This window comes from Suncus etruscus, chromosome 8 (genome assembly GCF_024139225.1).
Source record: "Suncus etruscus isolate mSunEtr1 chromosome 8, mSunEtr1.pri.cur, whole genome shotgun sequence".
Lineage (NCBI taxonomy): Eukaryota > Metazoa > Chordata > Mammalia > Eulipotyphla > Soricidae > Suncus > Suncus etruscus.
Genome location: NC_064855.1, coordinates 15,419,855 through 15,436,701, shown reverse-complemented (window position 1 = coordinate 15,436,701; position 16,847 = coordinate 15,419,855). Strand labels below are relative to the sequence as shown.

Genomic DNA, 16,847 nt, shown 5'->3' with positions numbered 1-16,847 from the left:
TGGGACATCAGGATTCGAACCAACCACCTTAGGTCCTGTATCGGCTGCTTGCAAGGCAAACACCGCTATGCTATCTCTCTAGCCCCAGTTACTTAACTTTTATAGGAGAATCTTACAGTGATTCAGTTTTTAATGGGGGAAGATACTGATGCCCTTTCTGAGTTTTCCGGCTACTAGATTTATAGCCATTCATCAACCCCAGATCTCAAGAGGGACACTACTCTCTATTGGCTGGGGTTTTTTGTTTGTTTGTTTGTTTGTTTGGTTGGTTGGTTGGTTGGTTGGTGGGTTGGGGCCACACTTTGGTTGGTTGGTTGGTTGGTTTGTTGGTTGGGTTTGGGAACCACACTTTGGTTGGTTGATTGGTTGGTTGGTTGGTTGGTTAGTTGGTTGGTTTGGTTCGGTTTAGGGGCCACACCACACTCTTAGCTCTGCACTTAAGAGATCATCCCCGGCAGGCTCGGAAACCCACATGGGATGCTGTAGATCTCGCAAAGCAAGTGCCCTCCTTATCGCTCCAGCCCCATGCTCGCTGTCTTTAAATCCCCAAATGCCGGGCAGAGTGGAGGCCCCCAGGAAATGTGATTTCCTTTTTCATAGATGCATGATTCCCTGTGGATTGTTAGGGGGTAAAGAGAATGAATCCTGATTCAGGAAGCGGGAGAACCAGGTATTACAATCAACTAAAGAAAGGCAAAGGTGGGGCTGGAGCGATAGCACAAGCGGTAAGGCCTTTTTGCCTTGCACATGGCCAACACAGAGCAGATCCCGGTTCGAATCCCAGCGTCCCATATGGTTCCCCGAGCTTGTCAGGAGCGATTTCTGAGCACAGAGCAGGAGTAACCCCTGAGCACCTCTGGGTGTGACCCAAAAACAAAACAAAACAACAAACAAAAAAGGCAAAAGGCAGAGTCAGGTGACAGGTCTGTCCTCCACTTTTCGTGTCCTAGTTTAGAACAATGACTAAAAATTGTCATTAAATGACTAAAGATGTCATTAAACGACTAAAAGTTGTCATTGACTAAAAGTATCAAAAGATTGTTATTGCCTAGAAAAATCTCCACGAAGCCACAGCCCTGAAGTTAGTCCCACATTGTCTCAAAAAACCAGCCAAAGCCCAAATCTTGGAAATCAGCAATGGCAGGAAAAAAAAAAAAAACGCAATAAGCTCACGACGCATGCGCTTACTCTCCCAGCAGGTGCGGGCCTTCCGAGCTTCCGTCGTAGCTGCCCAAGGAAATGCCTGTTTTTCAAATGTTCACCCACCGATTTCTCTATGTGCCCTGAGCTCCCCTTTTTATACCCACTCTCCCCTTGAGGCCTGTGAAAAGTAAGGTGACTGCGAGAATTCTTGGAAAAATGAGAAAATGGAGAGACACCTAAATATTTAGTACAGGCGCGGACAGGGGCAGCCTGACCTTGAAAGCGACCCGGGGTCTTTCGGGGGTCCTTCGAGGGGGTGACTTTCAGCCGGCCTAGCTAGCGGGACGACGGAGTCTCCACTGTCGGAGCCATGGCCCAGATGGTGCGGAATCTCGCCGAGAAGGCCCCAGCGCTCATCAGCGGTAAGAGGACGGCCCGGGGGGACGAGGAGGCCTGCGAGGGGACGAGCTGGAGCTGGTATGCGGCCCTTGGCCAGCCAGCCGTCCACACCCGCCTGCCTAGACCTGGGTTCTTCCTACTGCCTGGAAATGGGGATTGATTTTTTGGTTTTAGGTCATACCCGCCTGCACTTAGGGTTCCTCCTGGCTCTGCACTCAGAAATCGTTCCTGGCATGCTTAGGGGACCACATGGGATGCCGGGATTCGAACCCCCATCCTTCTGCATGCAAGGCAAATGCCCTACTTCCATGCTATCGTTCTGGCCTTGATTCTTTTCAGTTTGCAGAAACTCAACCTCCAGATGCCTTTCCTGTGTTTTCTGGCCCTGGTCAGGTTGGGGCTCTTTCCCCCTGCCTTGAGAAGGCATTCTGCTTGTTTGCTTTAAGTCCCTTTAAAAACGGGGGGCTGGAGCCAGAGAGATAGCATGGAGGTAGGGTGTTTGCCTTGCATGCAGAAGGACGGTGGTTCGAATCCCATATGGACCCCCGAGCCTACCAGAAGTAACCCCTGAGCACTGCCGGGTGTGATCCCCAAAAATATAAGAACAAAAATGGGGGGGGGGGTTTCCTCCTGCTAGGCCGCGCTGTGCTTCTGCATCTTCAACGTCCCTGCAGTAGTTCCCCACCGCCCATCTGTTCTGGCAGGGAAGGATGATGTGTCGGTGGTCTGCTGGGTGGCAAAGCTGTGGGTGGTATTTGTGAAATGCTCCTTTCCCCGGGCGGGAAGGTCTTCACTGGATATTGCAGCTTTCTGGGAGCTACTAGGCTCGGCCTTAAATGATGGCTTTTACCGGAGTCTGATTATGAAGTGTTATTAGCAAGAATGGGAGAGTACACCCAGCAGTGCTCGGGGGGCCATGCATGGCTCCTTGCTCAGGAGTGACCCCTGGAGGTGCTGGGCAGCCATCTGTAGTGCTGGGGAGGGTTATACCTAATGGAACTTAGGGGTTATTCCTGACTCTACGCTCAGAAATCACTCCTGGCAGGTTGGGGGGGGGGAGGTCTTATGAGATGCTGGAAATGAAACCCTGGTCAGCAAACGCCCTATCCCCTGTGCTATCACCCCAGCCCACATTCTTGATCTTTAGACTCTCCCTCGCTCCAGGCTTAGACTGTTTTAATTATGTCTTCTTTTCCAAGTTATTTTACCATGATCGCTCTTGGCCGGCTTGGGGGGGGGACCCTTTGGGATGCAGGGATTCGAACCCGGGTCCTTCCTAGGTCAACAGCGTCCTAGGTAAACGCCCTGCCTGTGCTATCACTCCAGCCCCAACAATGAATTTTTAAATGCTTCTCCTTTCCCAGAACCCTTATCTATTAATTTATAGTTTCCCAAAGAATTTTATTTTTCAGCTTTACTCAGATCATCAATGTTTGTTAGGAAGATGCTCTTAAATTAAAAGCACACCGTATCATGCCCTTGTGTGTGGAATGATCAGAGCGAGGTTTTGGTTTGGTTTGATTTGGTTTTTCTTTTTGAACGCAATACTCAGGACTTATTCCTGCCTCTGCACTCAGGAGTTATTCTTGGTGGTACTGGGGGGCTGTATGGCTTACTGGGGACTAAAGCAGGACTGCTGTCTGCAAGGCAAGTGACCCCTTTATTTCAAGTAGATTATTACCCTGGTGTGACGCTCACATCTTTTGTATGGTGCATGTTTTGAGAGTATGGTGGTTACCTTTTCAAAAGTATTTAGGAGAGCTCAACTGGGACCTGAATGTTAAAATGGAAATATTTTGCCTTATAATATAAATTAGTATAGTAGATATGAATGTTGAATCATGAGCTGCTTCTGTCAATTCCTGTGTACACACAAAGAGTCTTAGAAATGAAGTTGGGGATTTTTGTTTCGAGGCTACCGGGGACCCGTGGCCTCTATATATGGCCTGTCTTATACTACTGAGTCACCTTCCCAGTCCTAGAAATTAATGTCTAGGGGAAGTAATTTTGTCATTAAAACCTTACAAGGAAAATCACTGTTTACTTGTCAACTTCTTGTTTGCCTATTCGAGGCTTTCTTGGGTTTCACCAAAGAGCATTTTCCATTCATATGTCTGTCTCATGGGGCCTGTACTGTGTTGTGGATCAGTTACCTGGTCTTTCTACTAATATCTCTGTTCTGTCTGATTGTCTGGGTACCCTATGAAGTTGTTCCCCAGTCTGGATTGGTCTTTTTCATAATTCATATGGAAAGACTATCAAAAGTTGTAGTGTCAAGACTAAAAGAATACTGGGTAGAAAACTTGCCTTGCACACAACTAAGGTTCTATCCCCAGCATCCCATATAGCCGCCCCACCTACTGCTGCCAGGAGTGATTCCTGAGTGCAAAGCCAGGAATACTGAACATTGCTGGGCATGTCCTCTAGAAGTGGGTTGTATATTTATATAGATATAGATATATATTTATAAGGCACCCTGGTAAAAAATTAACTTTCATTGCTTGTTTAAAATATTGTCCCCTAGGATTCTCCATTGCAGGTGTAGAATTTTTTCTCTCCACACTCTTCTGGGGTGGAAGGTGCTTAGTAAGGAGAGAATATAATATCTACACATATCTGTTGTATGGCTGCACTGGCACATTTATTTCTCTTATCCCTGATACATCTAATAGTATGTTGTTGTTGTTTTTTCAGTCCACACCTGTTTGATGCTCAGGGGTTACTCCTGGCTATGCGCTCAGAAATCACCCCTGGCTTGGGGGGACCATATGGGACACCGAAGGATCGAACCGTGGTCCTTCCTTGGCTAGCGCTTGCAAGGCAGACACCTTACCTCTAGCGCCACTGAGACCTTTTGGCTTGGCGCCTCCATCTCTCCAACATACCCCTTACTTTCTATGAGCTGATATAGACTCATCTTCTCTTTCTCCTGCCCCAGTCTTAGACTCCACCATTTGTCCAAGGATCCCTGCTTCCTTTTACCGGATATTTGTTTGTTTGGCTTGGTTTGGGGGCCACATCAAGAGGTGCTCAGAAATTTTTCCTGGCAGGCTCAGGGGGCCATATGAGATGCTGAGAATCAAACCTGAGTCAGATGGGTGCAAGGCGAATGCTCTCTACCACTCTACCCACCATGCTATTGCTCTAGACCCGTGATGGCAAACCCAGCCACCACCAGCGGTGGCACGCAAAGGCCTTGCAGCTGGCAAGCGGGAAGGTCCGAAATTAAGATATGCGGTGCGGTGGGAGGCGAGTGTGATACTAAAATCTTGTTATGAAGGTTAAATTGATATGCTGGCACTTTGAGGAAATTCTTTTGGTTTTGTGTGGCAGTTTGGGCACTCGGGCTCAAAAACGGTTAGCCATCACTGCACTTAGAGCAATATTGGGTTTTTTTGTTTGGTTGGTTTTTGTTTGTTTTTTTGGTATTTGGGTCACACCCGGCAGCACTCAGGGTTACTCTTGGCTCTACACTCAGAAATCACTCCTGGAGGACTCAGGGGAATGCCGGAATTACAACCACCATCCTTCTGCATGTAAGGCAAACGCCCTACCTCCATGCTATTTCTCTGGCTCCAAGACTTGTACCTATTTTGGGGGGGGGGGGTCCACACCTGGCAGCACTCAGGGGTTACTCCTGGCTCTGTGCTCAACAATCGCTCCTGGCAGGCTCAGGGGACCATATGGGATGCTGGGATTCGAACCACCATCCTTCTGCATACAAGGCAAACACCCACCTCCATGCTATCTCTCCAGCCCCAAGACTTGAACTTTTGATGGCTCTGTCTTATTGGTGCTGGCAGGTCCATCTAGAACTATCTAGGAGCTGCTTTAAAGAATTCTCAAGGGCCCGGAGAGATAGTATGGAGGTAAAGCATTTGTCTCTCATGCAGAAGGTCATTGGTTCGAATCCCAGCATCCCATATGGTCCCCCATGCCTGCCAGGAGCAATTTCTGAGCATGGAGCCAGAAGTAACCCCTGAGCACTGCCAGGTGTGACCCAAAACACCACAAAAAAAAAAAAGAAGAAGAATTCTCAGGACCCAAAGCATAAAGGATGGTGGCAGAAATACTAAATAGGGGAGCTGGAACAGTAATAGTACAGTGAGTACTATTGCCAGTACACTGCAAACCAAGAGTGACTCCTGAGTACAGAGCCAGGAATGGCCCCCTGAGCACTACCAAGTATCTCCTGGCATCCCATATGGTTCTTCAAGACTTTTAGGGGTAATTTCTGAGCACAGAGCCAGGAGCGGCCCCTGAATGCTGCTGGGTTTATCCCTCACCCTCCAAAAAATACATGGAAGTTTTATTTTTATGATTTTTGGTTTTTGGTTTTTGGGTCACACCCAGCAGCGCTCAGGGGTTACTCCTGGCTGTCTGCTCAGAAATAGCTCCTAGCAGGCACAGGGGACCATATAGGACACCAGGATTCGAACCAACCACCTTTGGTCCTGGATCGGCTGCTTGCAAGGCAAACGCCACTGTGCTATCTCTCCAGGCCCTTTATGATTTATTTAAGGAGCAGTAGTTGTGCTCCTTGTGATCCCTGCCTATCTAGAGTAGCATACCAAACTTGAGAAGCAGTTGATAAAATCCCCTCTTCATTTGTGACCGGGCTTGTGACAAGTTGAAATCCTTCAATTGTGCCAGAGAGCGAACACATACCTGGGACCTCACGCAGAATACTTGGTTACATTATATTTTGGCATCACACCCTGTGGTGCACTGGCTAAGCTCAGGAGACCATGCAGAACCAGGAATCGAACCTGTGGCCTGCTCCAGCCCTTGTACTATCTCCCCAGCTACCATTCTACATAGCTCCTTTCTTTCTTTTTTGTTTGTTTATTTGACTTTTGTTATTTTGGGGGTATCTAACCCGGCAGTGCTCATAGCTCCTGTCTTGCCTTTCTGCTCCTCTTCTCTCCAGTGCTTCTGTGTCTGTGTCTGTGTCTGTGTCTGTGTGTCTGTTGCTTTGCTGGAGGGGAGGAGCATCCCACACCCAGAAGTGCTAAAGGTTTATTTCTGCCTCTGGAGCTTATGGGGCTTACGGGCAGGGGGATCTGAAACCATATTGTGTGCCAAGGCTTGAATCCGGGTCACACACATCAGACAAGGCAAATGTCACTCTGGTCTCATCCCAGTATTTTTTAATCTCACTATACAATTATACACAACTTTCTGCTGCCCTTGTTTTGTTTTTGTTTTTCAATCTATTTTTGGTATTATTACAGTTATCTAGACTTCCCCCTTCTGGCAGGTGACCAGTACTAGTCTGTCATTCGGGCATAAATGAAGGAGGTTCCTGCCTGATTGAACTGCCCCATGTGTGACACAGGTGTTTTGCATCCTTAAGAGGCTCTTGTTACCAGGGAGCAGCTTTGACTTTTCACACCAGTGCACATTTGGTACAAACAGTGAATGAATGTGACGCATGAATAAATATTTGTGTCCAGCCCACACATCTGCTTCTTTTGGGTCTCCAGTGAGTTCATCTTGGTTGTTTCGTTTGTTTTGTTTTCCAGCTGCTGTGACTTACTCGAAGCCTCGATTGGCCACATTTTTACAATATGCCAAGGTTGAGCTGGTGCCTCCAACCCCCGCTGAGATCCCAACAGCTATTCAGGGCTTGAAGAAAATAGTCAATAGTGCTAAAACCGGGAGCTTCAAACATCTGACGGTTAAGGTAACTGTGGGCTAAATGAAAACGTATGTCTGCAACAGAAAATGTCTTCCCTGGGGATTGTTCTGATTGTTTGATTTATCTGTGTATTTTTCAGTGAGGCTGAACTACCATAATGAGAGATTATGGTTTGATGTTCAGAGAAAGATACTTACCTTTCTCATTTTGTTATCTGACTTGAAATAATTGGGCTATAATATGTCTTCTTTTCCTATTAATGTTATAACAAAGAAGTGAGCAATTTTAGCACTTTTTTCCTCTTTCCTATTTGGTTAGTAAAATAGGATGACATCAGATTTTACCTTCCCCCAACACCACCACCACCACCACCACCACCACCACCACCATATGGAGGCTTGGGAACTCTCCTCAAATCTGCACAAAAAATTTTTGGACTGTCACAATTAGGCAGCTGTCTATTGATAATGCTCATCTGGAAGACAAAAATACCAAACCCTCACACGCATACATCACCATAAAAAATTATCAGATTGCATGAAGATAAACTCAAAAGACTATGCGCATTATAACTTAGTGGTTTTCTTTGTTTTTGGTTTATTTGCTTGGTCCAAATACAGTATTTTTTTGTTTGTTTGTTTTTTTTGTATTTTGGGTCACACCCATAGATATTCTGGGGTTACTCCTGGCTCTCTGCTCAGAAATCCCTCCTGGCAGGCACGGGGAACCATATGGGATGCTGAGATTCTAACCACCATTGGTCCTGGGTCTGCCGCTTGCAAGGCAAATACCTTCCCACTGCGCTATCTCTCCGGCCCCATAAACACAGGATATTTTTTACAAAGATATTAATTTCTACAGGCTTTAGAACCTGCATCCTAGAAAAAAATGGCTATTTTATGTGAGCCCAGCTTTTTTGTTTGTTTGTTTATTTTTGGGTCACCCCTGACCGTGCTCAGAAATCGCTCCTGGCAGGCTCAGGGAACCATATAGGATGCCGGGATTCAAACCACCGACCTTCTGCATGCAAGGCAAATACCTTACCTCCATGCTATCTCTCTTTCCCCCCTTTGTTTTGTTTTGTTTTGTTTTTAGGCCACATCCAGCAGTGCTCAGGGGTTACTCCTGGCTGTGCACTCAGAAATCACTCCTGGTGGTTGGAGCTAATAGCACAGTGGCAGGGTGTTTGCCTTGCTAGCGGCCTGCCTACTCGAAGATGGACCCAGGTTTGGTTCCATGCATCCCATATGGTCTCCCAGCATGCCAGGAGTGATTTCTTTTTTTTTTTTTTTTTTTTTTTTTTTTTTTTTTTTTTTTGGTTTTTGGGTCATACCCGGCTGCGCTCAGGGGTTACTCCTGGCTGTCTGCTCAGAAATAGCTCCTGGCAGGCACGGGGGACCATATGGGACACCGGGATTTGAACCAACCACCTTTGGTCCTGGATCGGCTGCTTGCAAGGCAAACACCTCTGTGCTATCTCTCCGGGCCCGCCAGGAGTGATTTCTGAGTGAAGAACCAGGAGTAACACCTGAGCACTGCCGGGTGTGGCCCAAAAAAAAAAAAAAACCGAAATCACTCCTGGCAGACTGAGGGAGGGAGACCATATGAGATGCCAGGAATCAAATGCTGGTCAGCCGCATGCAAATTAAATGCCCTACCTGCTGTGCTATCACTCCAGCCCCTAGGGGGAGCCCAGCTTTGTGTAGAAAGAGGAGGTCTTCATTTCAGACAACAGGTGCATGAAAACTGCTTTCTAAAACCATGTGTATGATTTCCCTCTTCAGGGCAATAAAACTTTGCTGTATCACTAGAAACTACTAGCCATCAAAAGAGTTCAGTCAAATAATAAATAAGTCCAAATGATGTCAAGAGGAAAGATAGAGCCAGAAATTTCTTTGGTCAGACAGACTATTTCGAGTCAGGCTTCCCTCTAGCTGGCCTTCCTTCTAAAAGCCTGACTCACTGTGTCATCTACTTCCAGGATGTGCATTGGTTTAGGGCTCAGAAAGTCTCTTATAAAATGAAAATGAAAGGGTTAAGTCAGTTCAAGTCTTGAAAGATTGTTCTCAAAGAATTTATATGCTCTGGTCTCGTATTTGCCTTACATAATCGAAAGTTCAAAGTTAACATCAGGAATTCTTGATTTTAACCAAAAATGCTCACTGACTTGAATAGCATTTTTCTTTTTTTTTTTTTTTTTTTTTTTTTTTTGGTTTTTGGTTTTTGGGCCACACCCGGTAACGCTCAGGGGTTACTCCTGGCTATGCGCTCAGAAGTTGCTCCTGGCTTGGGGGACCATATGGGACACGGGGGGATCGAACCGCGGTCCGTCCAAGGATAGCGCAGGCAAGGCAGGCACCTTACCTTTAGCGCCACCGCCCGGCCCCTTAGCATTTTTCTGACTTCTCTGTCTTTCAATCCTAGAAAAGAATAAATAGCTCTAGGGCCTAGAGCAATAGCACAGTGGGCTGGGCATTTCCTTTGCATGCTGCCAACCTCCTTGGATTCCCAGATTCTATATGGTCTCCTAAGCACTGCCAGGAGTAGTCCTTCAAAATAAATAGCTCTAAATATGTAAGAGGGCTTTAGTGGTAGTAAGGTGGGTAGCGTGCGTGCCTTGCATGCACCATACTGAAGTTGATCCTTGGCATCCCCGAGTGTAGTACCCCAAGCACTGCCAGGTCTGGCCCTAAAACAAAAAATAAATATGAAAGAAGAAACTGGGCCGGAACAGTGGCGCAGCAGTGAGGTGTTTGCCTTGCATGTGTCTGACCAAGACAGATGTTTTTATGTAATATATGATTTGAATTAATAATTCAGATTAATCAAGAAGTACATATTGGGACGGGAGTGATAGCACATTGGGTAAGGTGTTTGCTTTGCACACAGCCAACCTGGGACCATCCTGGGTTTGATCCCCAGCATCCTGTTTGGTCCCCCAAGCCTGCCAGGCTGATTTCTGAGCACAGAACCAGGAGTAACCTCTGAGAATCACTGGGTGTGGCCCCAACACCTCTCAAAAAACAAACAAACACATAATACTTTCTCGTATAAAGTACATGAATGTAGTTACTTTGTTTTTTGGGGGGGGGTTTGTTTGTTTGTTTGTTTGTTTTGGTTTTTGGGTTGTTTTGGCGGTCAGGAGTTACTCCTGGCTCTGTACTCAGAAATCACTCTTGGCAGGCACAGTGAACCACATGGGATGCAGGGATTCAAACCATCATCTGTCCTGGATCGGCTTTATGTACGACCAACGCCTTACTGCTGTACTATTTCTCTGGCCCCAAATGTAGTTATTTTCTTTTTTGTTATTGTTTTTTGGGGGGGGAGCCACACCCAACAGCATTCAGGCTGTGTGTGCTCTAAGTGGAGTTGAATGGCAAAATGTAGTGACAATTGTAATTGTGAAAAATATTTGGACTGAGTGTGTGTTGCCTTATGGAATATTTATTAACATATAGTTGATATGTAATATGACTGGTTTCAGGTGTACAGCATATGATTTTGTATTTATCTTCACTGTGAAATGACCCACACACACACAAGTAACGATGTGCTGCTATTACAGGAAGCTCTGCTGAATGGTTTGGTGGCCACAGAGGTGTGGATGTGGTTTTACGTTGGCGAGATCATTGGGAAGCGGAGCCTTGTTGGCTACAACGTTTGAGGACCGAAATAACAACTGGCTTGCTGGTGTGTTCCTGTCATGTGTATCAGACTGCTATTTGAATAAAATAAAATAAAATTATGGTGTCTCAAATCAGCATCTCTGTCAAGTACTACATGGATTCATTCTCTTTATCTAAAATAGGTTGAGTTTTTGCTTTTATGTATATGTTGTGTCCTGGGAGCCACATTTAAGCTCTATTCTGGGGTCCTTCTATCTCTGCTGTGGAGTCGTTCTCAGAGATGCTAGAGGTGTGGTGGTAGACGACCATGTGGTGCAGAGCACTGAACCCAGTCGTCCTGCATGCAAAGCCTTTCTCCAGCCCTATACAGGTCTAGATACGTGACAGCATCTTGCCTGAAATTGGAAAAGCTGTGTCTCTGTATACATACCTGAAGCATGTGTATATGAGAATATTAATTGGAAGATTTGATTAATATAAAAGGGTTGTATTTGGCGGGGGGTGGTTTATATTATTTTGGTTTGTTTTGGGGCCAGATCTGGATGTGCTCAGGGCTTACTCATGGCTCTGACCTGGCAGGGCTCATGGTGCAAGGCATCAAACCAGGTTAGTCACATGCATGCAACTGCTTTACCCGCTGTACTGTCTCTCTGGCCCCAATATATTTGTCTTACTTTTAGAAAGTGAGAGAAATCGGGCCCGGAGAGATAGCACAACGGCGTTTGCCTTACAAGCAGCCGATCCAGGACCAAAGGTGGTTGGTTCGAATCCCAGTGTCCCATATGGTCCCCCGTGCCTGCCAGGAGCTATTTCTGAGTAGACAGCCAGGAAGGAGTCACCCCTGAGCACCGCCGGGAGTGGCCCAAAAACAAAACAAAACAACAACAACAAAAAAAAAACAAACAGAAAGTGAGAGAAATCCATAACAAAATTAGACCTCGAACTGAAGCGATGGCTCAGAAGCCCGGAGTACATGCGGCAACATGTAGGGGCTTTGGGATTAGTTCCTGGTGCCCCATCATCCCTTAGTACTGGCAGATGTGAATCATGGTCACAAACTCAACCTTACAGCCCGCCCTCCCTCCCTCCCTCCCTAAAAAAAAAAAGTCCCATTTACTACATTGTGGATAAGTTTCAGAGAGGACAGACAGAATGATCTCATATGCAAAATATAGCAAAATAGAAATAGCAATTATCCAAAGGTAACAAAACTTAAGCTTAGCCACGGGGTGGGGTGGAGAGGGACAATAGTGGTGGAGCAGATGTGGTGCTGGAATGTTATGCATGAAGCTGCATGACATTTTACTTAACCATGGTGTCTAAAAGATTCTGAGTAAATGTAGTTGCTATAGTAGTATAAATAGTAATATTTGGTGTCAAAAGATATAGTTGAATCCTTTTTTTGGCAGAGTAATAAAACTTGAACTTGGGGCCAGAGAGAGAGTGTGGAGGTAAGGCATTTGACTTGCATGCAGAAGGACGGTGGTTCGAATCCCAGCATCCTATATGGTCTCTCAAGTCTGCCAGGAGCAATTTCTGGGCATAGAGCCAGGAGGAACCTCTGAGCACTGCCGTGTGTGACCCAAAAACAAAACAAAAAAAAAAAAGACGTGGGGGCCAGCGAGGTGGCGCTAGAGGTAAGGTGTTTGCCTTGCAAGCACTAGTCAAGGAAAGGACCATGGTTTGATCCCATATGGTGTCCCATATGGTCCCCTCAAGCCAGGGGCAATTTCTGAGCGCGTAGCCCCGAATAACCCCTGAGCATCAAACAGGTGTGGCCCGAAAAACAAAAAATATAATAAAACAAGATGATTATTAGGGGCCGGCGAGGTGGTGCTAGAGGTAAGGTGTCTGCCTTGCAAGTGCTAGCCAAGGATCAGGACCGCAGTTCTATCCCCCGGCGTCCCATATGGTCCCCCCAAGCCAGGGGCAATTTCTGAGCCTTAGCCAGGAGTAACCCCTGAGCATTAAATGTGTGTGGCCCGAAAAACCAAAAAAAAAAAAAAGACGTGAATATTGGGTTTTTGTCGACTTTAGTAAAGCCTATCCACGAGTTAATAGCTCTAGGTATGTGCCTGATTTGGGCCTGGGGGAGAGTTAGGCCCACATCCAGTGGTCAGAAGCAACTCTGGGGCCTGGAGAGATAGCACAGCGGCGTTTGCCTTCCAAGCAGCCGATCCAGGACCAAGGTGGTTGGTTCGAATCCCGGTGTCCCATATGGTCCCCCGTGCCTGCCAGGAGCTATTTCTGAGCAGATAGCCAGGAGTAACCCCTGAGCAATGCCGGGTGTGGCCCCCCAAAAAAAAAGAAGCAACTCTGGAGTCGTTCTGCATTCAGAGGTCACTCCATATATAGGGGACCATATGTAGTTTTAAGGAATCAAACTACAGTCTGTCCTATGCAATGCCAGTACCTTACTATCTTTCCATCTTCTGTATATGTTACTTTTGGTTTTGTTCCATACTCAGCTCATTCCTGGTGGGCTTGGGGAAACCAAATGAGGAGCCTGGGATTAAATTTAAGTCAACCACGTGCAAGGCAAGCACCCTGCCAGCTGAGGTAACCACTTAGGCAGGCATTAAAAATTCCAAACCCGGGCCCAGAGAGATAGCACAGCGGCGTTTGCCTTGCAATCAGCCAATCCAGGACCAAAGGTGGTTGGTTCGAATCCCGGTGTCCCATATGGTCCCCCGTTGCCTGCCAGGAGCTATTTCTGAGCAGACAGCCAGGAGTAACCCCTGAGCACTGCCAGGTGTGGCCCAAAAAAAAAAAAAATTCCAAACCCCAGGCAGGCAATTTGCACACTTACTCTGTTTTTGTTTGGGGGCCACATCGGCAGCACTCGGGTTACTGCTGGCTTTCTGCTCAGAAGTTGCTCCTGCCAGGATCAGGGGACCATATAGGATGCCGGGATTTGATCTACCATTTGTCCTGGGTCGGCTGCCTACAAGGCAAATGCCCTACCGATGTGCCATCTCTCCAGCCCCTGCAAACTTACCCATTGAGGTATCTCCCCAACCCCTTAAGAAAGTTTTCCACGGGGCCAGAGAGATAGCATGGAGGTAAGGCGTTTGCTTCGCATGCAGAAGGACTTGGTTCGAATCCCAACATCCCATATGGTCCCCTAAGCCTCCCAGGGGCGATTTCTGAGCATAGAGCCAGGAGTAACCCATGCCGGATGTGACCCCCCCAAAAAAAAAAAAAGGAAGTTTTCCACAGAGCCACACCAGAAAGTCTCACAAAAAGCAGGTACTGCTCACTTCCCTGCTACTTTCTTAGCTTTTGCCATTGACACAGCTCTCCTTTGTGGTGATTAATAGAGCGTGTGTAGAATGTTCTTAGAGAGGAACATTGGGAGCTGGGCAGAGTCAGAATGCAGGGCTTTGGGCCGGAGAGATAGCACAGCAGCGTTTGCCTTGCAAGCAGCCGATCCAGGACCAAAGGTGGTTGGTTCGAATCCCGTTGTCCCATATGATCCCCCGTGCCTGCCAGGAGCTATTTCTGAGCAGACACCCAGGAGTAACCCCTGAGCACTGCCAGGTGTGGCCCAAAAACCAAAAAAAAAAAAAAAAAAAAAGAATGCAGGGCTTCAGGTGCTGCTTCCCTTACACCACTCTGGCCTGGTTCAATCCTGAACACCACTGATTGTGGTGCAAAAACAACTCTACCCCAAAGGATCAGGGAGTCTTTACTGGTTCCTTGACTTCAGTAGGTCTGCTGTATCTTAGGTGATTCACAAATATGTAAATCGAAGCACTAAGTTGGAGATGTTCATGCACAAGGCAATTTGCTCCCTGTTCCACAGAACTAACATCTGGTGACGAAGGTAATTATACACATGGTTATAATAATGGAAAGGGAGAGAGTGCTTGGAAAACTGACTAGGGAAGGGGGTTCAATATCTAATGTAAAAAGAAGGCTGGAGGGGCCGGAGAGATAGCATGGAGATAAGGCATTTGCCTTGTATGCAGAAGGACGGCGGTTGGAATCCTGGTATCCCATATGGTCCCTGAGCCTGCCAGGAGTGATTTCTGAGTGTAGAGCCAGGAGGAACCCCTGAGCGCTGCCAGGTATGACTCAAAAAAAAAAAAAAATAGAAGGCTGGAAAGATAGTACAGTGAGCAGGGCATTTGCCATGCATATGGCCAACCTGAGTTCTACTCATGGCACCTCAGATGGTTCTCTGAATCAGCCAGAAGTGATCCCTGAGTGCATAGCTAGGAGTATGGTCTCCCCAAGCACCACCAGGTGTGGCCCCCCAAAAAACAAATCAAAGAACCAAGACAAATAGAACAAAATTTATGAACTGGTCACACTGAAGGTTCAAAGCATACAAATAGGTGCCAGGAAGAGGAGGGTATTGAAGTCAGACCAAAGGTGCTGGGGACCAAATCATGACCATTCTTTAATTTATATGTCATCTTGGGGCTGGAGAGAGATCTCAAAAGGCTGAGCTCGTGATTTGCATGTAGGATTCATCCCCAAACCCTACACAGTGTTGCCCCAAAACAAGGAACCAAAACTGGAAGATTTTTAAAACAGTGAATGAGGGTCAGAGCAGTGGCACAGGCAGTAGGGCATTTGCCTTGCACATGCTAACCTAGGACGGACCACTGTTCGATCCCCCGGTGTCCCATATGGTCCCCCAAGCCAGGAGCAATTTCCGAGTGCATAGCCAGGAGTAACCCCTTGTTGCAAGTCAGTGCTTGATGGGGTTGACTGATGGAGGGATGGAGGATGAGGTCTTTCCCCTCCAGCTAGGAGCATGCATCTGCCACCCTGTTCAGCCGGCAGTTCTAGGTGAAGCAGCGGGTAAAAAGGCTATCAGACAGTCAGGCTTGTGAAAATATCAGTTTTATTCGGAGGCCAAGACTGAACCCCAAAGTCTCAGCATCCATTCCAGCCAAAAAGCCCTTCGCCTTCACAGACCCTTTTATGCCCCAGAATCAGGTACCACCCAATGGTGGGAGCAGAATCAGGTACCACCCTAGGGTGGGACCAGAATGCCAGGTCACACCCTAGAGTAGGGCACAATCACCGATCAGGGTAGGGTCAGTAACGTAATAATCCCATTAAAATGTTTACACACACAACACCCCTGAGATCACTGGGTGGGGTTTGTCCCAAAAACCAAAAAATAAAATAAAATAAAACAGCAAATGAGGTCCACGTCAGAAAAAAAAAAAAAAAAAAACAGCAAATGAAAAAATCCATGATAAGCTCAGTCCTAACTATCCCAATAAACAGCTGCTGGTCACAAAAACTAGAAATGGGGGCCGGAGAGATAGCATGGAGGTAAGGCATTTGCCTTTCATGCAGAAGGATGGTGGTTGGAATCCTGGCATCCCATATGGTCCCCCAAGCCTGCCAGGAGCAATTTCTGAGCATAGAGCCAGAAGAAACCCCTGAACACTGCTGGGTGTGACCCAAAAACAAACAAACAAAAAAACTAGAAATGTGCTGGTGAGAGGTAGATGGGGTGGGGGGCAATGCAGCTGAAGGGCTGGAGTCAACCTCTGATGCAGGACTTCCCTGGACAGGAAGCATCTCAAACCTGCTACCAACTATAAATCTGAGAGCTGAGTAACAGGACAGCAGGGCCATTCCCGGTATCTCATCTTGTCCCCCCCAAGCACTGTCAGGAGTCGTTCCTGAGTGCAAAGCCACAGTTACCTGAGCACTGCCAGGTGTGACTCAAAGAAAAAGAAAAAGGGACAAAGAGAGGGAGGGAGGGAGGGAGGGAGGGAGGGAGGGAGGGAGGGAGGGAGGGAGGAAGGAAGGAAGGAAGGAAGGAAGGAAGGAAGGAAGGAAGGAAGGAAGGAAGGAAGGAAGGAAGGAAGGAAGGAAGGAAGGAAGGAAGGAAGGAAGGAAGGAAGGAAGGAAGGAAAAGACTGATACTATAAAATACTGATATGCAAAGTCTGGAGCAATCATACTAATTGATAATACACTGAACCAGTTTCTATCTCCAGCACCGTATTTGGTCCCCCATTCCCCACCAGGAGTGATCCCTGACCACCGCAAGGTATACCCAA

The 16,847-nt window shown here is 47.0% G+C and overlaps 1 protein-coding gene across 1 annotated transcript; it reads left to right on the top strand.

The window, feature by feature from the left end:
* Positions 1 to 1,445: 1,445 nt before the first annotated feature.
* Positions 1,446 to 10,943, top strand: ATP5MG (ATP synthase membrane subunit g). Its single transcript, XM_049778198.1, has 3 exons — positions 1,446 to 1,565; positions 7,068 to 7,228; positions 10,752 to 10,943. Exons 1-3 carry the CDS (start codon positions 1,514 to 1,516, stop codon positions 10,848 to 10,850), a joined length of 312 nt encoding a protein of 103 aa, XP_049634155.1. The 5' UTR covers positions 1,446 to 1,513; the 3' UTR covers positions 10,851 to 10,943.
* The last annotated feature ends 5,904 nt before the right edge of the window (positions 10,944 to 16,847 follow it).